The sequence below is a fragment of the Callithrix jacchus genome, chromosome 1 (assembly GCF_049354715.1).
Source record: "Callithrix jacchus isolate 240 chromosome 1, calJac240_pri, whole genome shotgun sequence".
Classification (NCBI taxonomy): domain Eukaryota; kingdom Metazoa; phylum Chordata; class Mammalia; order Primates; family Cebidae; genus Callithrix; species Callithrix jacchus.
In genome coordinates this window covers 214,826,778-214,853,128 of record NC_133502.1, presented here as the reverse complement: position 1 = coordinate 214,853,128, position 26,351 = coordinate 214,826,778, and the positions used below count along the sequence as shown (strand labels likewise).

Sequence of the window (26,351 nt, the reverse complement as noted above, 5' to 3'; positions counted from 1 at the left end):
GAGGCTCAGAGGCCAAGTGAGAGTCAAGTGGGTTGGCACGGGCAGCTGGCCAACGCTGACTCCTAGCCAAGCCTCCGCAGCCTCCTCTGCCCTGGGCCTGCCCGACACTGAGGCCGGCCCTCCTTGCTCCCTCGGTCTCCCCAGCGGCCGAGAGGAATCCCTGGAACCTTCAACCTTCCCACGTATTAAGCCGTCAACGCCGCATCTGTGTCGACGCCGCCCGTCACTATGAGTGAATACCCTTCCCTGTTCTCCGGGCACACAGGCCAGCGCATCCAAACCAGACTTCAATATGATATAATATGGAAGGAAATGAAAACTATCAATGAAATGCAAATTCTGCAAGGCGTCGGACGAATTCACGACCCGTTTCTCCCCTCGCTGTTTACAACCCCACATCCCTCACTGTCTCTGCAATGGGAGAAGCCCGGTTTATGAATAAAGAAATGATTCCCAGAGCCGTTACCCACAGGACACACAGGGCGATTCATCATTTCTCCCAGCGGAGGGCGATTACACCGCATCGTAAAGCCAGCAGCGATCGATCTATCGGGAGGGAGTCGCAAGTTTGTTTCGGTTTTTGTTTGAAGTTGCCAACCACATCTGCAAAAGTGGAAGGAGCGCTGAAGTCCCCTGTAGGTCGCCTGCTGCGGGAAAGCCGAGACGGCATCGGAACGGGTTGCGGGCCGAAACACCTGAACTGAGGGCTGTGGACACGTGTTGTCCTACAGGGCCAGACCCGCCATGGACGTCTCCTTCTCTCCCCTGCCCCTCACCACCCTCCACGTCTCTGAGCTTCTACCTCCGCCTCTTCTGGACCTCAGACCTGGAACTGCTGCCGGGTTTTGGGGTGCAGGGGAGCACTTCTGTAAGAGGATGTTTTTCTAGGCTCTTGGTCTCTCACTCACCCAAGAATGGGACAGGGGACCACGCCAGGGGCGGCACACTTGTAAATACTGGACCCCATAAAGTTTTTACAGAAAGTGATTTATTTAGGCAGAGAAAGAAAAAGAGGAGAGAGAAAAAACCTTCCACGAAGAGTGTGGAAGGGGACCCAAGTACGGAATCCAAAGGGATGTGGAAGAAGGGGACCTTTAACCCGGGAGGAACTCCCTCCCTCTCAAAGTCCCCTGGCCAATGAAAGGAATTCCTTTAAACTTCCACTAGAGTGACTGACTTCTGATTCCTTCTGAGCCCTCAAAGATTAAAACAGAAACTGTTAAACCTCTGGGATGGAGAGGCATGGGAGTGGGCAGGTGCATGGCGCTGAGAAGTTCTTGTCCCTTGTGGACCCAGAAAGAAAAGAGAACCTTCCATTTCCATCCCCACTTCACATCACCTGATGGAGCTCCACTCGGAGCTCACAGCCTCAGCCCCAGACCAGAGCTTCAGACCCCAAAACGCAGGCTTAGCCCCACAATGACTGCATCCTAAAATACCGGAGTCAACTCTATTTACAAAACACTATTCTAACCAGATGCAGTGGCCCGTGCCTACAATCCCAGCACTTTGGGAGGCCGAGGTGGGAGGATCACTTGAGGTCAGGAGTTGGAGACCAGCCTGTCCAACATGGTGAAATCTCGTCTCTACTAAAAATGCAAAAAGGAGCCGGGCATGGTGGTGGGCACCTATAATCCCAGCTACTTGGGAGGGTGAGGCAGGAGAATTGCTTGAACCTGGGAGGCGGAGGTTTCGGTGAGCTGAGATCGCACCACTGCACTCCAACCTGGGCAACAGAAGATTCCAGGCTGGGCAACAGAGTAAGACCTCGTCTCAAAAAACAAAACAAAAAACTCCACTACTGAGACTGGACAGGGAAAACGTGGCACATATACACTATGGAATACTATGCAGCCATCAAAAACGATGAGTTCATGTCCTTTGTAGGGACATGAATGAACCTGGAAACCATCATTCACAGCAAACTGACACAAGAGCAGAAAATCAAACACCGCATGTTCTCACTCATAGGCGGGTGTTGAACAATGAGAACACATGGACACAGGGAGGGGAGCACTACACACTGGGGTCTGTCGGGGGGAAATAGGGAGGGACAGTGGGGGGTGGGGAGTTGGGGAGAGACAGCATGGGGAGAAATGCCAGATATAGGTGATGGGGAGGAAGGCAGCAAATCACACTGCCACGTGTGTACCTATGCAACAATCTTGCATGTTCTTCACATGTACCCCAAAACATAAAATGCAATTAAAAAAAAAAAAACCCACTACTGTTAGTGTCGAAATACAACAAAGCTTCCATTTGGCTAAGTATATATATAGTCACTCAAGTACAGAGAGATCATTCAAAATTCCTTTTGACAAGAGTCTGGTTTCTGGCTGTGGTTCTAAACGTTGGTCATGGGGAAAGCAGCATCTGGGACAGAAAAATTCAGAAACACGTTGGTGGGAGGGACATCTGGACACACCCTAAGGCCGAAGAAGTCCTGGAGTGGTCCATGCCACATCCTGGAGAAGCAGGAGGGAAGAGGGTTCCTGGTCCTGAACTGTCCCCCTGGGCGCACTGGAAACTCGGGTGCATGAACTGCAGTTAGGGGGCAAGGGAACGAAGCTGATGCCAAGGGGAGGCCCAGGAGGAGGAAGGGGAGAGGCCCCTTTTCTGCCAAGAACATTCCTTAGTGAGGGACCATCATGGCGGGGTAGTCTCTGCTGGTTGTCCCAGTTGAAAAAGCCACTGGCAATTAGAAGTTTTGCTCTAACAATTTTCTCTGTGTCCATGAATGCGTCGCATGCATGAATGTGGCAAGCAATTCTCCTGCCTCAGCCTCCAGCAGCTGGGACTACAAGTGCGCACCACCCCTGGTTAATTGTTTGTATTTTTAGTAGAGACGGGGTTTCACCAGGTTAGCCAGGCTGGTCTTGAACTTCTGACCTCGTGATCCGTCCTCCTTGGCCTCCCAAAGTGCTGGGATGCATCTGCAGTGGAATGTTTCCATTTGTCTGGCTTTGGCCCCTCATATACTCTCTTGATGTGGTTAAATTTCTCAAGAAGCTGGGGGGGTTCTGTTTGTTTGTTTTTTGTTTGATTTTTGAGATGGAGTTTTGCTCTTGTTGCCGAGGCTGGCATGCAGTGGCACAATCTCGGCTCACTGCAACCTCGGCCTCCTGGGTTCAAGCCATTCTCTTGCCTCAGCCTCCGGAGTAGCTGGGACTACAGGTGCTCACCACTATGCCTGGCTAATTTTTGGTTTTGATTTTTTGTTTTTTGAGATGGAGTCTCACTCTGTCGCCCAGGCTGGGGTGCAGTGGCGCGATCTCGGCTCACTGCAACCTCTACCTCCCACGTTCAAGCAATTCTCCTGCCTCAGCCTCCTGAGTAGCTGGGACTACAGGCACCCACTACCATGCCCAGCTAATTTTTGTATGTTTAGTGGAGACAGGGTTTCACCATGTTGCTAGGGCTGGTCTCGAACTCCTGACCTCTTGATCCTCCCACCTCAGCCTCCCAAAGTGCTGGGATTACAGGCGTGAGCCACTGTGCCCAGCATGAGTGAAAACTCTGCTCCAACACAACAGAACTATCTAGAAGCTGAAGACTGCTGCCTGTACCATCATCTCCCACGGAAGTCTGCAGCATCGAGGCCCTGGCTCAACTGTCAACTCTGACAACTTCATATACTCCCCGGAGGGGCACACAACCCCAGCACAGCCCACAGGCCCCTAATGGCACAGAAGGACCCACAGTACACCTCACCCACTCCCTACAACATCCCTCCAGGGTTAACCATGGCAGGTCCTCTCGTTCCAGTTACTTTCCTTTTTGCTGGGAGAAGGATGGATAATCTAGAAGGTTCCCAGCCCCTTGGGTACCCACTGTGGGAGCAGGTGGATGGAGGCATGTTGAAGAGACCAAGTTACTTCCCTGGGCTCCCCCTTCTCCCTTTTAGAGACAGAGTTTCGCTCTTGTTGCCGAGGCTCGAGTGCAATGGTGCGATCTTGGCTCCCCGCAACCTCCATCTCCTGGGTTCAAGCAATTCTCCTGCCCCAGCCTCCCGAGTAGCTTGGACTACAGGTGTGTACCACCACGCCCGGCTAACTTCTTTATTTTTAGTAGAGATGGGGTTTTGCCACACTGGCCAGCCTGTTCTTGAACTCCTGACCTCAGGTGATCTGCCCATCTCAGCCTCCCAAAGTGTTGGGATTACAGGCATGAGCCACGGACTGTCCATGGCCCAGCCACCTGTTCTCGTAAACTCTTCGTTTCACACCCCAGGACACCTCATCCCATGTGATAACCCCCACCACCCCCAGTTTTTGGTTTCATTAGGCCACCAGCTCAACATTTTTAAAAGCATCTCGCAAATGCATGCCCTCCTCTGCATCCCATTCACTCAAACCTCTACTCTTCCTCTTCTTGGCCTCCCTGACTCCAGTACCTGCTGTCAGTATTCTCCACCCCCCACCGCAAGAAAGAGACCTCTAAATTATACATCTGATGACAGCAGTCCTGCTCACTGTGCCCCAGAGCCACCATGACCACGTGCAAACGCCTCTGCTGGCCCTCCAAGGCTCTGACAGTATGATTTCTGCTATGTGGCCATCCTGCGATTAAAGTGAAAAGGTCCCATGATAAGCTGTTTACAACAGATGCACTCTCTGTGCAGAGACTCAGAGAGATTGAAAATCAATGGATGGAAGAGACACATCCTACCAACACCAGTGATAAGAGAGCTGGTGCAGCTGTCGTGGTTACGGGAGTATCAGAAAAATCCAACTTTGTCAGGGTGAGGTGGCTCATGCCTGCAATCCCAGCACTTTGGGAGGCCGAGGCGGGTGGATCACAAGGTCAAGAGATCGAGACCATCCTGATCAACATGGTGAAACCCCGTCTCTACTAAAAATACAAAAAAATTAGCTGGGCATGGTGGCGCGTGCCTGTAATCCCAGCTACTTGGGAGGCTGAGGCAGGAGACTCACTTGGAGGCAGGAGGCGGAGGTTGCGGTGAGCCGAGATCGCAGCACTGCACTCCAGCCTGAGCAACAGTAAGACTCAAAAATCAAAACGAGCCAGGCATGGTGGCTCACGCCTGTAATCCCAGCACTTTGGGAGGCCAAGGCAGGCGGATCACGAGGTCAAAAGATCAAGACCATCCTGGTCAACATGGTGAAACCCCGTCTCTACTAAAAATACAAAAATTAGCTGGGCGTGGTGGCGCGTGCCTGTAATCCCAGCTACTCGGGAGGCTGAGGCAGGAGAATTGCCTGAACCCGGGAGGCGGAGGTTGCGGTGAGCCGAGATCGCGCCATTGCACTCCAGCCTGGGTAACAAGAGCGAAACTCCGTCTCAAAAAAAATATGAAACGAAACACAAAGCCAGGCGAGGTGCCGTCCCCTCACCAACTCTGGGCACGGAGCGGCTTCCTGTCTACGTCTTTGCAGATGTTTGTTGCTCTGGATGAGTTTACAATTCATTAAATTGCAACCTCTGCTCTTTACAGACTAGGAGGACGCTGCCCGTGGGCTTCTGGGAGCACCTGGACAACGCCTTGACAAGTGCGTAATTTATTTCTCAAAACACTAGCAGGCCCTCCTGTTCCAATTTTTTTTTTTTTTTTTTTGAGATGGAGTTTCGCTCTTGTTGCCCAGGCTGGAGTGCAATGGCGCGATCTCGGCTCACCACAACCTCCGCCTCCTGGGTTCAGGCAATTCTCCTGCCTCAGGCTCCCGAGTAGCTGGGACTACAGGTGCGCACCACCATGCCCAGCTAATTTTTTGTATTTTTAGTAGAGACAGGGTTTCACCACGTTGACCAGGATGGTCTCGATCTCATGACCTCGTGATCCACCCGCCTCGGCCTCCCAATTTTTTTTTTTGCATGTTTTTTGGGGTTTTTTTTTTTTTTTGAGACCGGTTCTCACTCTGTCACCCAGGCTGGAGTGCAGTGGTGTGATCTTGGCTCACTGAAACCTCTGCCGCCTGAGCTGAAGCAATCTTCCCACGTCAGCTTCCCAAGGAGCTGGAACTACAGGCATGCACCACCAACCATGCCTGGCTTGATTCTTACACCTTTTTGTAGAGATGTTGCCCAGGCTGGTCTCGAACTCCTGGGCTGAAGCAATCTGACCCCTTTGGACTCCCAAAGGGCTGGGATTACATGTGCCACCGCACCTGGCTCCAGTTAGTTGTCAATCTTGCCAAGCCGCAGTGAGGCAGCCCCTGAGGAGCACACTTCAACCCAAAGTTGCCGAGAAGGCTGGCACTGCCCATGGTCCTGGGGACTGCCCTGCTGGGGCCCTACCTGCCACCTGTAGAATGCCATGTCTGGCCACATCGTAGAACGGGTGACTCGTGCTCAGCGTGGGGTCCTGGCCAGCCATGGGCACCACCGAGGGCCTCCTCCTCCCGGCAGCCAGCACAGAAGCCACTGCCTCGTCTCTGCAGCTCTGCGGCAGACAAGAAACATGAAAGGAAGTCAGTGCATTCTCCAGTAAGGAGGGGAGGGAGGGAGCCTCCCGATGCCCTTTCACAAGGAAGCCGCCCACCTCTGCTGCACACGCATCATAGCTGTACCTCAGCCACACAGCCACTATGCGCTCTACCTCAGCCGCGCACCCACTATGCGTCCCCTCCGCGGCGCACCCACTATGCGTCCCCTCCGCCGCGCACCCACTGTGTCCCCTCAGCTGCGCACCCACTATGTACTCTACCTCAGCTGTGCACCCACTAAGCATTCTCTCTCGATTGTGTACCCACTATGTGCCCATCCAGTATCCTGCACCATGGAGGGAGGAAAAAAAGATCTAAGGGTCGGATACTGTCCAGTGATAGGAGTGGCAACTAAGGCTCAGACAGGGAGAGTGACTTGCTAAGTGACAGCAGGGTGCGGACTAAACCTTGAACCTGCAGTTCCAAATCCCAACCCAGGCCCTCCATGAAAGACCCTGACACTGGCAGCCAGCGGGAAGCCAGCGCTGCCCAAAGCACCAGGGTGGGCAGGGGTCGAGGGCAGGCACCGGGGTCACTGCCATGAGGAAGAAAGAAAAGGGGCCGGGCACGGTGGCTCACGCCTGTAATCCCAGCACTTTGGGAGGCTGAGGTGGGTGGATCATGAGATCAAGAGATTGAGAACATCCTGGTCAACATGGTGAAACCCCGTCTCTACTAAAAAAATACAAAAATTATCTGGGCATGGTGGTGCGCGCCTGTAATCCCAGCTACTCGGGAGGCTGAGGCAGGAGAATTGCCTGAACCCAGGAGGCGGAGGTTGCGGTGAGCTGAGATCGCACCATTGCACTCCAGCCTGGGTAACAACAGTCCGTCTCAAAAACAAAAAAAAAAAAGAAAAGGCTGCCTTCAGTAGAATCTTAGCAGGGAAGGTTCTTATACAGAACAAATCAGGGTTTTTAAGAGAAATGTTTTCAGCTACAAAAATGAATGGGAATTTTGAGTTTTGAGGTTAGACACAGGACCCCCAGATGTGGGGAGGCTGAAGAATATCCCTCCAAATATTCCTCTTGGAGCTCAGAATGTGACCTTATTTGGAAATTGGCAGGTCTTTAGAGATGTAATTAGTTAAGATGAGGTCAACTGGATCAGGGTGGGCACCGAATCCAACGACTCAGGAGACAAGGAGAGGGCGTGAGAGGATGGAGGCAGAGACTGGCGGGATGCGGCTGCAAGCCAAGGACACCAGGAACCACCAGAAGACACAGAAGGGGCCCTCCCCTGGAGTCTTCAGGGAAGTGCAGCTCAGTAGACACCTTGACTTTGGACTTGTGGCCTCCAGAACTGAGAAAGTGACCTGCTGTCTTAAGCCACCGGGTTGTAGCACTTGGCTGGTGGCCGAAGAAGATGGGTAGAATCAGGTCCTATGGAGTTAGGAGGCCCAGGGCATGATGGGGCCGGTGAGGGTGCCCAGGAGGAAGCACTGGCTTTTCTAAATATTTCTGAAGGTGACTTTGATGCAAAGCCAGGTTTGAGAGTCGCTCATCCAGACGAACACCCCATTGAGAAGGGAGTGTGAGGCGGGGCCCGAGGGCTGCCCCACGTGGTCTGGAAGCTGCGCCTCCTTACCCACCCAGTCCCGGTCCTTGGGGTATTTACCTGGTATTTACTCAGCACTACTCTGCGGGCATGGGGTGGGGGATAGGGCCAAGAACCCTGCTCATCAACAGGTGTGAGTGTCCCTGTGTGGGGTGAGTAGGGGGTGCCACAGAACGCCCCTCCTCCTTCCAGTCAACAAATATGCATTGAGTACCTACTATGTGCCAAGAACACTTTCAGACAGTGAGGACCTGAAAGCAACAGAGGCAAAGCCCCTGTGTGGGGCAGAACAGAGGCCTCCCAGCGACGTCCACATCCTACTCCTGGGAACCCGTGCATGTGACCGTCGGTGGCGAAAGGGATTCTGCGGGTGTGATTAAGGATCTTGAGGCCAGGCGCGGCGGCTCACGCCTGTAATCCCAGCACTTTGGGAGGCTGAGGCAAGCAAATTGTGATGTCGGGAGTTCAAGACCATCCTGGCCAATATGGTGAAACCCCGTCCCTAATAAAAATACAAAAATTAGCCAGGTATGGTGGCATGTGCCTGTAGTCCCAGCTACTCTCAAGGGTGAGGCAGAATAGCTTGAACCCTGGAGTGGAGGTTGCAATGATTTGAGATGGCACCATTGCACTCAAGCCTGGGTGACAGAGCAAGAATGTGTCTCAAAAAAAAAAAGGAATCTTGAGATAAGTGGATTGTCACGGATTCCAGTTGGGCCCAAAGTACAGTTGTCTCTCAGTATTCTGGAGGGACTGGTTCCAGGACCCCCCTCAGGGATACCAACATCTTTGGATGCTCTACTCTCTAATAGAAAATGGCATGGTGTTTGCACAGAACCTACACACATTTCCCGTATTCAAATCACCTCTAGATTACCGATAATACCAAATACAATGTAAATGCTATGTAAACAATTTTTATACTGTTTTTTTTTTTTTTTTTTTTTTTTTGAGACCGAGTCTCACTCTGTTGCCCAGGCCGGAGTGCAATGGCATGATCCTGGCTCACTGCAATCTCCATCCCTCAGGTTCAAGCGATACTCCTGCCTCAGCCTCCTGAGTAGCTGGGACCACAGGCACGCACCACCATGCCAAACTAATTTTTTTATATTTTCAGTAGAGATGGCCAGGCTGGTCTCGAACCCCTGACCTCAAGTGATTTCCCCACTCAGCCTCCCAAAGTGCTGGGATTACAGGCATGAACCACCACACCCAGCCTGAAAGTAGCTAATTTAACATTACATGAATTTCACTCCTATTAAAAAAAGAAGGGCCAGACGCGGTGCTGTGCACCTGTAATCCCAGCTACTCAGGAGGCTGAGGTGCGAGGATCGACTGAGCCCAGGAGGTCGGGGCTGCAGTGAGTCAATTTCACATCACCGCATTCCAGCCGAGGCAACACGGCAAGATCCTGTCTCTAAAAATAAAATAAATACACAATTTTAAAATGAAAAAAAAAAAAAAAAAAGCTACAGTACATGGGAAACACACAATGGTAAGGAAACAGGATGAGGCAGGTCGAGGGGCCCCACCTATCTAAACGCAGCCCACACTTGAACCTCATGCTGCAATCCCCTGGATCTGCATTACTATCACGCTGCCACAGCAACCCAAGCGAGAAACGGGTTCCTGTCGCCGCCCGCCTTCAGCACTAAGGAGAGTTAACCAGAAGGCAAGATCATGAGAGCCTGGAGGCAAAGCAACCAGCGTGTGTAAAACTCCGCCAAGACTTCCCGCATCTGGGTGCGACATGCCGACGCTAGACGCAGAACGGAAAATGATTTATCCCAGAGCCACGGGTCTGCATGCAGGAGGTTCTTAAGATCTCCTCTGGTTATTTCAAACCCAGAAGAGAAGGCCGGGTGTGTTGGCTCATGCCTGTAATCCCAGCACTCTGGGAGGCCGAGGCGGGTGGATCACCTGAGGTCAGGAGATGGAGACCAGCCTGACCAACACGGTGAAACCCCATCTCTGCTAAAAATACAAGAATTAGCCAGGTGTGGTGGTGCGTGCCTGTAATTCTGGCTACTTCATAGGCTGAGGCAGGCAGGGGAATCTCTTGAAACCAGGAGGCGGAGAGTGCAGTGAGTGGAGATCACAGCACTGCACTCCAGCCCCAGCAACAGAGCGAGACTCCATCTCAAACAGACAGACAACCCAGAAGAGAAATCGGCCGGTGGCCCCTAGCAGTGCACGTGATAGTGACAGGCACTACCCTTCACTTGGACACACGTGCACGGGAGTCCCTGGAGCCCAGCACATATCCGGAAGTGAGGCTCTCCTCCTAGCTTGGCCCTTGTCAACCGGTTCCCTGCAGCATTCTCTTCAGTACCTCTGAGCCTCAGTTTATTTTTCTGTAAAATGGGACACAGAACCTAGCACCTTATAGGGCAGCTCTACCGTGAATCAGGGTGTTGTCTCAATAAAGCCTCACGACCAGGGAGAATGACCCTCATCCCCAGGGCTTTATTTAAATCTGCATAAAAAGATAAAGTGGTGACTAATGGCAGTGGCCAGTGGTGGGAGTGAGGACAGGGCCTGAGGATGCGTGGAAGGATTTCACTGACTACCTTCTCTTTTTTTTTTGTATTTTTATTTTATTTTATTTGAGATGAAGTCTCGCTCTGTCGCCCAGGCTAGAGTGCAGTGAAGTGATTGGAGCTCACTGCAAACTCCGCCTCCCAGGTTCAAGCAATTCTCCTGCCTCAGCCTCCTGAGTAACCAGGATTACAGGTGCCTGCCACCATGCCCGGCTAATTTTTTGTATTTTCTTTTTTTTTTTTTTTTTTTTTTTTTGAGACGGAGTTTCGCTCTTGTTACCCAGGCTGGAGTGCAATGGCGCGATCTCGGCTCACCGCAACCTCCGCCTCCTGGGTTCAGGCAATTCTCCTGCCTCAGCCTCCTGCAGCTGGGATTACAGGCACGCACCACCGTGCCCAGCTAATTTTTTGTATTTTTAGTAGAGACAGGATTTCACCACGTTGGTCAGGCTGGTCTCAAACTCCTGACCTTAGGTGATCCACCCGCCTCGGCCTCCCACAGTGCCGAGATTACAGGTGTGAGCCATCGAGCCCAACCTCATGACTATACATTAATGAGGGTTACAGAAGCCTCTAGAAGTAACTTGTACTTTTGACATCTTCAGGGGATGGGAAATTCCTTGAAGTTTTAGACTACAACTCGGTGGCTGGGACCTGAAATCTGGAGGTGACCCACCTGTTTCTGACTTACTCACCTGGGAGCAGGACTCACTCCATGAGCCAGAACCAGGCAGGCTACTGGTTTCTGGAGAGGCAAAGCCAGAATTGAAACATGGTGACCGAAGGAGTCCTTTTATTCCCAAGGAAGCTACGTTTCCCAAAATGCAAAGAGGCTACATAATATAGATAAACTGAGTAAAAATGAGATATGATTTCTAATAAAAACAGAACTCAGGTACTAAAAATTTCCCTTAAAGAGTTATGAACGGCCAGGCACGGTGGCTCACGCCTGTAATCCCAGCACTTTTGGAGGCCAAGGAAAGTCTGCAAAGATAAAATGGTGACTAATGGCAGTGGCCAGTGGTGGGAGTGAGGATAAGGCCTGAGGATGCGTGGAAGGATTTCACTGAGTGCCTTCTCTTTTTTTTTTGTGGATCACCTGAGGTCAGGAGTTCGAGAGCAGCCTGGCCAACAGGGCAAACCCCGTCTCTACTAAAAATACAAAAAATTAGCCGGGCGTAGTGGCAAGCACCTGTGGGCCCAGCTAATCGGGAGGCTGAGGGAGGCTTGAACCCAGGAGGCAGAGGTTGCAGTGAGCCAAGACTGCACCATTGTACTCCAGCCTGGACAACAAGGCTGAAACTCCAACTCAAAAAATTTAAAAAATCCCCCAAAGTAATATCCATAAACAAGAACACAGTCAAATGTCATGCAGTCTCTGCCACTATAACGATACTGCATTAAGATAAAGGCGTGCTGTTGTCGCTAGCTGGATAAATTGCACTCAGATGACAACGTCTATCACTGCAAAAGTGTCAGGCTCGGGCCACACACACTTGCAGTGACAGGACACTCACTGCCTCCTCAGGAAGTTCACTCTCTCCTGGCTCAGGAGTGACTGCTAACACGTTCCTCCCCTCACCAAGACTAAAATCCACGTCTATCAACAGTGTCCATCCTTAGCTTTAACCCCGTGACAGCTGAAAAACAGCCTGGTGTGGAAGGAAAGGCGTAAGAGTTAGAAAGGCACAAATTTAAGTCCCCGGAGCAGAACGTGTGTGCATCCTGCAGCCAGACTACCCGGAGAGCCTTTGGCACCTGTCTCCACCCTGGTGTCTCCCCTCCTTAGCTTATAAAATATGGACAACAGCAGCACCTTCCTCATAGAGAGGATGTAAGGATTTAGTGAGATAATACAGTCAATTGCCCAGTATGGAACCTGGCATGTGACTGGTAAGCAGTAAATGTCCACAACCGTCATCATTACCGTATAAAGAGCATGTTAAAAATTCTACCTTTTGCTGGGTGTGGTGGGTCATGCCTACAATCCCAGCACTTTGGGAGGCCAAGGCAGGCGGATCACTTGAAGCCAGGAGTTCAAGACCAGCCTGGGCAACATGGCAAAACCCCATTTCTACTAAAACAAAAAAAATCAGCTGGGTGTGGTGGTATGCACCTTTAGGGCCAGCTACTCAGGAGATTGAGGCAGGAGAGTCACTTGGGTCTGGGAGGTGGAGGATGCAGTGAGCCAAGATCATGCCATTGCACCCCAGGCTGGGCAACAGGAGTGAAACTCTGTCTCAAGAAAAAAGAAAGAGAAGAAAGAAAAATTCTTCATTTCACATAGTTTTGCAAATCCCATATCATCCTGGTGTCATAAAACATCTGTCCTGGCTGGGCGCGGTGGCTCACGCCTGTAATCCCAGCACTTTGGGAGGTTGAGGCAGGTGGATCACGAGGTCAAGAGATCGAGACCATCCTGGTCAACATGGTGAAACCCCGTCTCTACTAAAAATACAAAAAATTAGCTGGGCATGGTGGCGTGTGCCTGTAATCCCAGCTACTCAGGAGGCTGAGGGAGGAGAACTGCCTGAACCCAGGAGGCGGAGGTTGCGGTGAGCCGAGATCGCGCCATTGCACTCCAGCCTGGGTAACAAGAGCGAAACTCCATGTCAAAAAAATAAATAAATAAAATAAAATTTTAAAAAAATTAAAATAAAAATAAAAAAATAAATGGATAATGAGGGATATTAAAAATGCCCTTAAGTCAAGACATTCAACAATCTAGATAAAACTGATACACTTCCTGAAAGACACAAGCTACCAAAGGTCACTCAGGAAGAAACTGATAACCTGAATAGCTCACTATCTAGTACCTAAGTCAGATTTGTTAAGAAAAGCTTCCTGGCCAGGTTTGGTGGCTCACAGCTATAATCCCAGCACTTTGAGAAGCCAAGGCAGGAGGACTGCCTAAGCCCAGAGGTTTGAGACTAGCCTGGGCAACATATGAGATGTCGTATCTACGAAAAATAAAGATTAGCTGGGCATGGGAGTGCACATCTGTACTTCTAGCTACCTGGGAGGCTGAAGTGGGAGGATTCCTTGAACCCAGGAGGTCGGGGCTGCAATGAGACATGATTGCACCACTGCACAATCACGGGAGACATGGGAAACAGGAGGAGATTCTGTCTCAAAAAAAAGAAAAAAAGAAAAGAGAAAAGAAATTCAAAGAAAACTCTGGTGCTACGTGCGAATTCCACATTTTCTAGTGTCCTGTGCTTGCATCCTCAACCAATCAACAGCACCGATTCCCTAGCCCCTGCCTGCCAAAACGTCCTCGAGAAACCCTCGCCTCTGAATTTTCAAGGAGACTGATCCGAGTAATAACTCCACCTCTCCTGTGTGGCCTCAAATCCATCAAACTGTTTCTTTACTGCAATCCCACGGTCTCAGTGAATTGGTTTTTCTGTGTAGCGTAGAACCCGTCAGACAATTACAATAGTACCAGTAATGACAAAATACTGAAGGACAGAACAAAAGAGGGGCCTAACCTTTACACAGAAAACTACAAAGCATTCTTGAAAAAAAGTAAAGGGACCTAAGTATACAGGGAAATATATCCCACTCCTGCATTAAAAGACACAACATTGTTACAATGTCAAATTCTTCTCCAATCAATCTATAGATTGAAACAGGATCCCAAACAAAATCCCAGCAGGCCTTTTCACAGAAATTAACAAACTGATTCTAAAATTTATTTGAAACAGAAAAGGGCCCATAACGGTAAAAACAATTTTGAAAAAGAAGAAAGTTGGAAGACTGTCTGATCTCAAGACCTGTTATAAAGTTACACTAATCAGGACAGTGTCGGCTTGGCATAGAGAGACATACAGGTCAGTGGAACGGAATAGAAAGTCCCAAACAAGCCGGGCGTGGTGACTCAAGCCTGTAACCCCAGCACTTTGGGAGGCCAAGGTGAGCAGATCACCTGAGGTCAGGAGTTTGAGACCAGCCTGGCCCACATGGTGAACCCCCCCGTCTCTACTAAAAATACAAAAACTAGCCAGGCGTGGTGGTGCATGCCTGTAATCCCAGCCACTCAGGAGGCTGAGGCGGGAGGATCACTTGAACCCGGAGAAGTAGACTGCAGTGAGCCGAGATCGCGCCACTGTGCTCCAGCAACAGAGACTGTCTCGGAAAAAAGAAAGAAAGAAAGAAAAACACAGCTGTTCGACAGGGACTCTGGCAGCCATCACCTCAGCCAAAGAGCATACCTAGCGTCCTGACAGTAAGGCAACCTGATGTTACACCTTCCTGCAACAGGAAGGACACACAGCTCTGAGGAACTCTGCCCAAAAGCTTTCATCTGAATCTAATTAAGCCTTCAGTGCTGATGTTCAGTTTACAGGAAATACCCCTAGGTCCAAGAACAGGAGAAAGGACATCAAGGCCAGGTGCAGTGACTCATGCCTATAATCCCAGTGCTTTGGGAGGCTGAGGCAGGAGAACTGCTTGAGCCCAGGAGTTAGAGACCAGCCTGGGTAATGCAGCAAGACCCCTGTCTCTGCAAGAAGACGAAAAAAAAAAAAATTAGCCAGGTGTGGTGGTGTGCACCTGTAGTCAGTCTCAGGTACTCAGGAGGCTGAGGTGGGAGGATCACTTGAGCCCAGGAGGTTGAGGCTGCAGTGAGCCATGATCCCACCACTGCCCTCCAGCCTGGGCAAAAGACTGAGACGCTGGAGAAAGAAATGACATCATGGTGGGGAGGAAATGTCACAAATCTAGGAGAGACATTCTACAGGACAACTGGCCTGGTCGCTTTAAATGTTGATGTCTTTTTTTTTTCACCCCTGAGAGGTAGTCTTGCTCTGTTGCCCAGGCTAGAGTGCTGTGGTACAATCTCAGCTCACTGCACCTTGAACTCTGAGTCCCGGGTTCAAGCCATCCTCCTGCCTCAGCCTCCTGAGTAGCTGGGATTAAAGGCGCACACCACCATGCCCAGCTAACTTTTGTATTTTTAGTAGAGACGGGGTCTCACTTTGTTGGCCAGGCTGGTCTTGAACTCCTGACTTTGTGGTCCACCCACTTTGGCCTCCCAAAGTGCTGGGATTACAGGCATGAGCCACCACACCTGGCCTGATATTATTTTTAAATTTATTTTTATTTATTTATTTTTGAGACAGGGTCTCACTTTGTTGCCCAGGTTGGAGTGCAATGGCACGGTCTCCGCTCACTGCAACCTCCGCCTCCCAGGTTCAAACGATTCTCCTGCCTCAGCCTCCTCCCTAGCTGGGATTACAGGCACGTGCCTCCATGCCCAGTTAATTTTTGTATTTTTAGTAGAGACAAGGTTTCACCATGCTGGCCAGGGAGAGGAAGGAGAAAGGGCGGCAAAGACCCCCAGAGAGAGCCCTTGGGAAGACCGGCAGGGGAGGTCCCGGGCATCCTCTGCATACGATCTACATATTCACACACGGACACACATGCACACACAGACACACATATGCACAAAGACACATGCACAGACACACATGTGCCCACACCAGTCCTGTCACCTCCGCACCTGCAATTCCTCGTGGACACTCCTTCCTCCCTCCTACTCCAGTGTAGGTGACCGATTCCACAGCACCCTCCCAGGACACACAACCTCTCACACCAGGGACAGGACCTGCTGCCAGCCCCGCAGCCTCCCTGGGCTTCGGTCCTCTGTGTTTTTCCACAATCACCTGATCTGGGGGACCACACCACGGCTTCTGAGGGAATGAGGCGGATGGGTGGAGGTGGTGGAGCCAGCTGGCAGGGCTCCTGGTGCAGACCCAGGATCAGGCTGGCATCCCTGGCAGGGTGTAGGGCCTGGGGTGCCAGGCGGCCTGGCATGTCCCAGCTGAAGCCCACGAGCCTGCCTTCTCTGGGAGGAGCCCCGGTGCCTCTTTCCAGTCCACCCCAGGCCAGGGGGCAGCTTCCTAGGGGCTGGGGAGAAGCACAGGAGCAAGACCTAGGCTGTGACCCTGTGCTCACGCCCTTCAGGGACTGCCCCTTCCCTGCTGTGAAGTGAGAAAGGAAACTCAATTGTTTACACCACAGCTCTGGCCAAACCACAGGCAGCTGGTCAGAAAGGGCTGCCGGGCAAGGTGAGAACTTGGGGCATACCAGTCACCTGTCTCCCGGCCGCCCAGCAAGCCCTGGCTGCCCGGCACAGAGGTGACAAGGGCTACTCCTGCCCTTAGCCCAGGGGGACTCCCTGCCACCCTGTCATGCCACTCTAACTTCATGGCAGGCATGGGGGGGGCTCCTGATGTTTGATCATGGGAGGAGGGCAGGTTCCAGCAGGGAACAGACCCGCCCTGTCCCCATTCCCACTGCTTGGACCTCACTGCAGCGCAGGCTCCAGCCCACTCCAACTTTGTCCCACCCCTTCCCAGGGCCCCCACGCACACCCCCCTTGTGGGCTAGCCTGGAAACCTGGCCCTCCCTAGTGACACAGCCTCTGTGACAAACCTGTAACAAGCCAAGCAAACAGCTGAGAAGCAAACTTCTGAGGGCACCAGGTCCCGCCTGGACACATCCCCCTCCCTGGCAATGCAGGGGCACCTCCTCAGGTACCCGCCCCTCCCAGGGCACAGGCACACAGCTACAGCATTGCTTCAAAGCCTTGCAGGAGACACTGACAGCAGATGGAGCAGCCAAAACAGCCCGGCGCGTCTCCTGTCCTTGGGGAGCAGACCTCCCTGCCACATGCAAACCCCACAGGAAGCCCCGGGCCAGCTTCGGCCCCAGGGCCACACACAGCCACAGGGCTAGGAGCCTGCCCAGATCCCAGCGCCTCTGAAGCCAAGAAGCCTTTGATTTTCCCTCCAGCCTGTTTCATCCAAACAAGGACAAAGCCTTTTGCCCCCTCCCCTATCTCAAAAAGCACAGACTGGATGATCTGTTTTGAAGTTTGCTCTCTCAGTGTGAGCGCCACATAATCCAGGCCTTGTGCAGCAACACTGGGAAGGGGGGTATGCCAGGGTGAGCCCCGGGAGCCCCTCACCCCTCCCGCAGCCCTAGAGCTGACAGCTCTCTCAGCTCTCTCCAGCAGGGCTGTGTGAAACACACACACACACACACACACACACACACACACACACACACACCCCTGCCTGGAGAGCCGTGACTGACTCAGGCCTTTTCCCTACACTCAGGTTCCTCCTTCCCATGAACTGCCCGAATCCCAGACAGTGGCGCCAGGACCACCACAGTGAGCATCTCGTGCCATCAACTGACACTGTAAAGCAGGAAAACAGAGACCCAGAGAGGGTGAGGGCTTGCCCAAAGGCACACAGCAAGTTGGTAGAGGACTTGTGTCTGCAGCCGAGGTCTCCTGGCTCCAGCCGAAAGACTGAATGACTCAGAACACGCAGGAAATGTGGAACACACGAAGGAACGCAAACAGGAAGAAACAGCGTCGCGCGCCACTGCCCTGGCCCACTACAGCAGGCGCTTTCCCGCTCTGCCAGGAGTCTCGCTCTTGTCTCCCAGGCTGGAGTGCAATGGCACAATCTTGGCTCACTGCAACCTCCGCCTCTCGGGCTCAAGCGATTCTCCTTCTTCAGCCTCCCAAGTAGCTGGGATTACAGGGACGCACCACCACGCCTGGCTAGTTTTGTACTTTTAGTAGAGATGGGGTTTTCCCATGTTGGTCAGGCCGGTCTCAAACTCCCAACCTCAGGTGATCCGCCAGCCTCAGTCTCTCAAAGTGCTGGGATCACAGGCGTGAGTCACCGCACCCGGCTTTCCCGCCTTTCCTTTGAGGGGCTGCTCTGTGTGGCACCAGGACGGGGCTGTCACTCTCAGGCCTGTCTTGGCCATGGACAGCTCCCCCTTCCTCATCAGTTGCCTTGAACTATTTTTTTAGATCTCATGCCACCAATCCATTTTTCCAGCATTTGCTACCAGCCCCTGAAGGGGCCTGTCACTGCAGCGACAGATGTGTGCCTCGGTGGCATGTGCCTGCATCACGATGACCAGAGAACACTCCTCCAGGTTCTCCGAGTCTGACTCTTGGGGAGTTATTTTACAGCTCTGCAAGCTGTAGGTACTTAGAGCTGTGCAATATGATGCCGGTCCATAAACACACAGACTCCGTCCTGGCTGGCAGAAGCGCACTTGCCTTCTCTCCCTTCCTCCCCTTTTCCTGCCACAACACCCCAAATCTGCCTCCATTTGCACTTCCATTTCTTTTTCGTTTGTTTTGTGTTTTGAGAGGGAGTTTCAGTTTCGCTATTCTTACCCAGGCTGGAGTGCAATGGCGCGATCTCGGCTCACCGCAACCTCCGCCTCCTGGGTTCAGGCAATTCTCCTGCCTCAGCCTCCCGAGTAGGTGGGATTACAGGCACGCGCCACCGTGCCCAGCTAATTTTTTGTATTTTTAGTAGAGACGGGGGTTTCACCATGTTGACCAGGATGGTCTCGATCTCTTGACCTCGTGGTCCACCCGCCTCAGCCTCCCAAAGTGCTGGGATTACAGGCTTGAGCCACCACGCCCGGCCTGCACTTCCATTTCGATACGCCCCATCCATAAATGCCTCTGCCCTTCAGATTCCCTTTGCAGTCACTGGCAACATCTGCCTGGTTCTCTCCTGAGCTAAATAAAATCGTTAATGTGTTCACTTTTACATCCATATGACAGTTACGATTTTGCCCTTTTCTAAAAAGTATCTTTTTTTTTTTTTCGGGACAGTCTTGGTCTATCTCCCAGGCTGGAATGCAGTGGTGTGATCGTGGCTCACTGCAACCTCCACCTCCCGAGTTCAATTGATTCTCCTGCCTCAGCCTCCCTGGTAGCTGTGATTACAGGCGCGCACCACCAAGCCCAGCTAATTTTCGTATTTTTAGTGATGGGGTTTCACCATGCTGGCCAGGCTGGTCTCCAACCCCTGACCGCAGGTGATCCGCCCACCTCGGCCTCCTAAAGTGCTGGGATTACAGCTGTGAGCCACCATGCCTGGCCTGAAGGTTATCTTTTGCTCTAAGTTTGCTCTGGGCACCTAGCCTGTTGAATGAGCAGGCACTGAACGAAAGAAAGGTGTTTTTCTCCCCACCTTAGCAACCAGCAAGAAAACAGGCTCTCAGCCTCGCTGTTTCACAATTTTTACCCAAGTTTGGTTATGTAGCATGACTGGATACATCAGTGGCCACTGGTGATCCAAGCTCCAGTCTCTCTCCCCTCCCCAAAGGTTGTCAGGGACTGACTGACAGCTCCAAACCTCAATCACATGGCGGGGTCCTCTGAAACAGCCCCCATCCTGAAGCCATCTAGGCCCTGCCCTGAGTCATCTTATAGTGTAAATTCAGCTACGGCCAAGAGAGCTCCGGCCGGGCGCAGTGGCTCATGCCTGCAATCCCAGAACTTTGGGAGGCCGAGGCGGGTGGATCATGAGGTCAGGAGTTTAAGACCAGCCTGGTCGCCGGGCGCGGTGGCTCATACCTGCAATCCCAGAACTTTGGGAGGCCGAGGCGGGTGGATCATGAGGTCAGGAGTTTAAGACCAGCCTGGCCAACATGAGGAAATCCCATCTCTAATAAAAATACAAAAATAGGCTGGACATGGTGGCTCATGCTTATAATCCCAGCACTTTGGGAGGCCAAGATGGGCAGATTACCTGCGGTCTGGAGTTCAAGACCAGCCTGACCAACATAGAGAAACCCTGTATCTACTAAAAAAAAAAAAAAGAAAGAAATTATCTGGGCATGGTGGCGCACGCCTACAATCCCAGCTACTTGGGAGGCTGAGGTAGGAAAACTGCTTGAAGCCGGGAGGTGGAGGTTGCAGTGAGCTGAGATCGAACCATTGTACTCTGGGCAACAAGAGTGAAACTCCATCTCGAAATAAACAAATAATTAATTAAAATAAAATAAAATACAAAAAATTAACCGGACATGGTGGTGGGTACCTGTAAGCCCAGCTACTCGGCAAGCTAAGGCAGAGAATTGCTTAAACCCAGGAGGTGGAGGTTGCAGTGAGCTGAGATTGTGCCACTGCACTCCAGCCTGGGCAACAGAGTGAGACTCTGCCTCAAAAAAAAAAAAAAAAAAAAAAAAGCTGGGCTTGGTGGTGGGTGCCTGGAATCCCAGCTACTCAGAAGGCTGAGATACAAGAATCACTTGAACCCGGGAGGTGGAGGCTGCCGTGAGCTGAGACCATGACTGCATTCCAGCCTGGGTGACAGAGCAAGACTCCGTCTCAAAAAAAAAAAAAAAAAAAAAAAGTTCGTAATGAGTAAGAAAAGATGCTCTTCTACAGGCGTGGTGGCTCAGGCCTGTAATCCAAGCACTTTGGAGGCCAAGGCGGGCAGATCACCTGAGGTCGGGAGTTCAACACCAGCCTGACCAACACGGTGAAACCCTGTCTTTAAAAAAAACAGAAAAGATGCTCTTCCAAAGGTTTGAGGGGCTCTGCCAGGAACCAGCGACAAAGACCCAGTGAAGGCCTTTTGCTTTTAGAGATGGGGTCTCATGCTGCTGTGCCAGTTGCCGTGAGTGGTACGATCATAGCTCACTACAGCCTTGAACTCCTGGCCTCAAGCAATCCTGCTGCCTCAGCCTCCCGAGTAGTTGACACTACATGGGCACACCACTGCGCCTGGCTTTTTTTTTTTGAGACGGAGTTTCGCTCTTGTTGCCCAGGCTGGAGTGCAATGGCCCGATCTCGGCTCACCGCAACCTCCGCCTCCTGGGTTCAGGCAATTCTCCTGCCTCAGCCTCCCGAGTAGCTGGGATTACAGGCACGCGCCACCATGCCCAGCTAATTTTTTGTATTTTTAGTAGAGACGAGGTTTCACCATGTTGACCAGGATGGTCTCGATCTCTTGACCTCGTGATCCACCCGCCTCAGCCTCCCAAAGTGCTGGGATGACAGGCTTGAACCACCCCACCCAGTCTGTGCCTGGCTTTTTTATGTATTTCATAGAGACTGGGTCTCACTATATTGCCCAAACTGGTCTCAAACTCTTGGCCTCAAGCGATCCTCCCACCTCAGCCTTACTGGCGTGAACCACAGCACTCAGCTAAGATTCATGACACCACAGCCCCCACCTGTAGTCAGCTCCTGTCTGCCCTTCTGACCTCTGTTAAAACAATTCTCTGATATGGCTTGGCTGTGTCCCCACCCAAATCTCATCTTGAATTGTAGCTCCCATAAATCCCACGCGTTGTGGGAGGGAGTTGGTGGGAGATAATTGAATCATGGGGCAAGCTCCCCATACTCTTCTTAAGGTAGTGAATCAGTATCAAGAGCGCTGATGGCTTTATAAGGGGAATCCCCTTTCACTTGGTTCTCATTCTTTTTCCCAGCCGCCACATAAGATGTCCCTCTGCCCTTCCTTCACTTCCACCATGATTGTAAGGCCTCCCCGGCCAGCTGGAACTGTAAGTCAATTAAACCTCTTTCGTTTATAAATCACCCAGTCCTGGGTGTGTCTTTATCAGCAGCACCAACATGGACTCATATATTCTCTCCTTCCAAACAGGGCATGTCAGGCCCCTGTCCACATGCTCTTAACTCCCTGTATGCATCACTTATAGCGCTCAACCGGGTGCGAGTTTACAGATGTCCCTTGGTGTCCATGGGGCATTCGTTTCAGGACTCCTGGCAGATACCAAAATCCGCAGGTGCTCAAGTCCCCGCTGGAATATGGTGTCGTATTTGCATATAACCTATGCACACCCTCCTGTATGCTTTAAATCACCTCTAGATTGCCTGCAATACTTAACACAATGTAAATGCCTATAAATAGTTGTGACACTGTGTTGTTTAGGGAAGAATAACAATGAGAAAAGTCGCCGGGCGCGGTGGCTCACGCCTGTAATCCCAGCACTTTGGGAGGCCGAGGCGGGTGGATCACGAGGTCAAGAGATCGAGACCATCCTGGTCAACATGGTGAAACCCCGTCTCTACTAAAAATACAAAAAACTTAGCTGGGCATGGTGGCGCGTGCCTGTAATCCCAGCTACTCGGGAGGCTGAGGCAGGAGAATTGCCTGAACCCAGGAGGCGGAGGTTGCGGTGAGCTGAGATCGCGCCATTGCACTCCAGCCTGGGTAACAAGAGCGAAACTCCGTCTCAATTAAAAAAAAAAAAACGAGAAAAGTCTATATAAGTTCCACTTATTTTCTTTTCCCAATACATCAAATTCATGGTTGGCTGAATCCACAGATGAGGACACAGTTAGAGAATCCATGGATGCAGAGCCCACAGATATAGAGGCCACGGATGCAGAGCCCACAGTTACAGAGGCCATGGGTATGGAGACCGTGAATACAGAGGCCACGGATATGGAAGGCTGACCACTCTTATTTCTGTCATCCTTTTGCTAATGTTACCATGGGCTTCCCTTAGCAGATTAAAGTTTCATGAGGACCGAGCCCAGCCCGGACTTGCTCAAACAGTTATCTGCGGTGCCTAGTTCAGGGCCTAACACGTGCACGTCCCTCAGAATCATCAAAATGAAGGGAAAATAAGCCACACATTACAAGTGGGACCTTTCTCCTGGGCAGTAGGCTTCAGAGCAGAAGCTCCATCCCCCCAAGCCTGCCTCGCCCTACATGTGAGTCCATACACGCCTCAACTCCCTTTCCACCCTCCCTGTCAGGCCCTTTCCCTCAGAGCCTCCACCAGGGTGGGGGACAAGGGCACAGAGAAACCATCAGCATCTGTGGGGCTGGGCCGGCTGCAGCCCTTCAGTAGACACGTGGACCGGAACAGGTGTGCCTGCAGGGTGGATGCGATGCAGAGATTTCAAATCACCCAACTGTTCTGCTCATAATTCATAGCAAAACGGTTTGTTGCTGTAAAAATATATTTGCACGTTACATAAACAAACCCTCACAGCAATTACCTTAATGCTGTAGCTACAAATTAACACCTACTTAGCTCGGGCAAATTAGCACCAAATTGAATCTGAGTGGCACGTCCAATGTGCAAGGCATAGAGGAAGAGCTCGCGGTGGTATCTGCACAATGCAGGCTCTCGTTTCAGAACTGGGTGTTCGGATAAAGGGCTCCTGGGAGAAGGCGCCTTCCAGGTCTAAGCTTCCAAGACCCAGAGACAAAGAAGTTGCACACAGTCATACCTGAGACAGACGCTGACCAGCGATGCCCAGGGAAGTCCGGGAATGATGGGGGGAGGAGCTCTTGCTCACGGCTGAATGGGGGTCACTACTGAGCCGGGATCCCAGTGGCATCCCATAAAAAGTAACTTCCAGCTGGGTGTGGTGGCTCACGCCTGTAATTCCAACACTTTGGGACGCTGAGGCAGGCAGATTACTTGAGGTCAGGAGTTTGAGACCAGCCTGGCCAACATGGCAAAACCCCACCTCTACTAAATATACAAAAATTAGCCGGATGTAGTGGCAGGCACCTGTAATCCCAGCCACTCTGGAGGCTGAGGGGGGAGAATCGCTTAAACCCAGGAGGCGGAGGTTGCAGTGAGCTGAGATTGTGCCGCTGCCCTCCAGCCTGGGTGACAGAGTGAAACTTCGTCTTGAAAAAAAAAAAAAGGTAACTTTCACTTTTTTTTTTTTTTTTTTTAATATGATGGAGTCTTATTCTTGTCCCACAGGCTGGAGTGCTGGGGCACTGTCTTGGCTCAGTGCCACCTCCAACTCCCAGGTTCAAGCAATTCTGCTGCCTCAGCCTCCTGAGCAGCTGGGACTACAGGCATGCGCCACCATACCTGTGTAAGCAGAGACGGGGTTTCACCATATTGGTCAGGTGAGTCTTCAACTCTTAACCTCGTGATCCACCTGCCTCAGCCTCCCAAAATGCTGGGATCACAGGTGTGGGCCACTCTGCCCAACCAAAACTTCCACTCCTTTGTCTCAGCTACGCATGAATTTAATACAGAACCTCACTGCCCAGTCTTCATCAGAGCCACCACCGGGTCCCCAGCACTGGCAAGACAGCATGTGCAAGGCCATGTGTCCAAGCAGCAGACAAATGAGACCCCCAAAGGTGGCAGCAGTGAAGTCCAAACAGGCTGCCTATGACCTGCATCAGGACCTTGTCAGAGGCCTGCCCACAAACCCCAGAAGACCTTCAGCACCGTGAAAAGGGCAAGGAGGTCTCTAAAGAGCTGCTGAGGCCACCCCCTCTCCTGTGGGTCAAGACTCAGGGCTCCCCCAACGGCCTGTAGGGAACACCAAGCATCTCTGCTGCCTGCGCAAGGGTACCTAGGTGAGCATCCAGGTGCACAGCTCCATCTGCACACCCTCCAGCTGCAAGAGGTGAGTCTGTCCTACCTCCCTGGGCCCACCCAATTAGGCTAAGAGTAATCGTATCTCCTTTTTTTTTTTTGAGACGAAGTTTCGCTGTTATTACCCAGACTGGAGTGCAATGGCACGATCTCAGCTCACTGCATCCTCCGCCTCCTGGGTTCAAGCAATTCTCCTGCCTCAGCCTCCCGAGTAGCTGGGATTACAGGCACGCACCACCATGCTAATTTTTGTATTTTTAGTAGAGACGGGGTTTCACTTTGTTGACCAAGATGGTCTCAATCTCTTAACCTCGTGATCCACCTGCCTCGGCCTCCCAAAGTGCTGGGATTGTACGCTTGAGCCACCGCGCCCGGCCTGTATCTCCCTTTTCAAAGCTTAATTCAGGAACGCAAGAGGTAATCAGCACAAGGCCATCCCCCGACCACAGGAATTTAGCCAGTCATGATAATGGAAGCCGTCTGTGGATCACTTACTTCGTGCAGGGCTATGTGGGCCGGAGCGGGGAGGTGGGGGAACCTGGCGTGTGCAAAGGCCCTGAGGTGGCAGTGGGGGCTATGCTGAGGGGCAGCCGGGAGGCCTGTGTGCCAGGGCAGAGGAAATTGGGTGCGGATGAAGGACAGAGCTCTGGAGGGCAGCAGATCCAAACCACACTCTTTCAGGCTTGTGCAGGGGTTCCTTTGGGTCCCTGTGGCTCCGGGAAGTTCCCCAGGTGCTTCTGAGACAAAAGATCCTATTTCTCAAGAGAGAACCACTGCGGGAGTCTCTCCAGGAAGCTGTGTAGGCAGATGAGACCTGGAGGGCTGCGGCCAACTTGCCGCCCCTCTGAAGACCCAGGAGCCCACAGAGAAGCCAGGGAATAGCCAACCCCTGATTGAGCCATACCTGATCTCCATCCTATCCCCAGACCTTTTCAGCTACATGGGCCAATGCATCCCTATTGACTTTGGGCCAGTTCAGAGTTCTGTTTTCTGTTAATTACAGCCAAAACTGTCCTGATGCTCCAGGTGCCCTGCCTACCCCAGATTGGAGGAGGGGCTTCCTGTGGGCTCTGGCAGCCCTTAGGTCCATCATAGCCCTCATCAGTCTGCACCATGTATCTGTATGCTCTTCCTGACCCAGTACTGTGTGTGCCCTGACAACAGGGATATATGACTCATGTCTGAGTCCCACACTCAGCCAGCCTGGGGTTGGAGACATGAGCAAGCACTTGGGAGGTCTGTTGAATAAGAGAACAAGCAGAGGGTATAAGGCAGAGTCCAGGATCCAAGGCCCAGCTTGGCCTGGTTCCACCCACACTCCAAGGTCTCTCCCACCATCCACCTCGTTCACTCCCTTCTCTGCAATGCATCCCAGGCTGTCCCTGAAGTGGACGCAGCTGGGCCTCTGTCATAAGGCCTACGATCCACATTTGGGCATGTTGGGGTGACCCTGGGCTCTCTCTTCTCCCTAAAAAATGGTAAATCCGGCCAGGTGCAGTGGCTCATGCCTGTAATCCCAGGACTTTGGGAGGCTGAGGTGGGTGGATCACCTGAGGTCGGGAGTTTGAGACTAGCCTAATCAGCATGGAGATACCCCAACTCTACTAAAAATACAAGATTAGCCAGGCGTGGTGACGCC

The 26,351-nt window shown here is 52.0% G+C and overlaps 1 protein-coding gene across 7 annotated transcripts in view; it reads right to left on the bottom strand.

Annotated features, from left to right (window-relative positions):
* ARHGAP8 (Rho GTPase activating protein 8) overlaps nucleotides 1-26,351 on the bottom strand; it is a 93,414-nt gene that overhangs the window by 57,711 nt on the left and 9,352 nt on the right. For 6 of the 7 annotated variants that reach the window (XR_013533816.1, XR_013533951.1, XM_035300253.3 and 3 more), the window contains exon 2: nucleotides 6,256-6,400. Coding sequence is in view for 5 of the 7 variants with exons in the window: in XM_035300253.3 (XP_035156144.2) it covers nucleotides 6,256-6,334 (79 nt within the window). In the remaining 2 variants the exon portion in view is untranslated. 7 annotated transcript variants of the gene reach the window in all.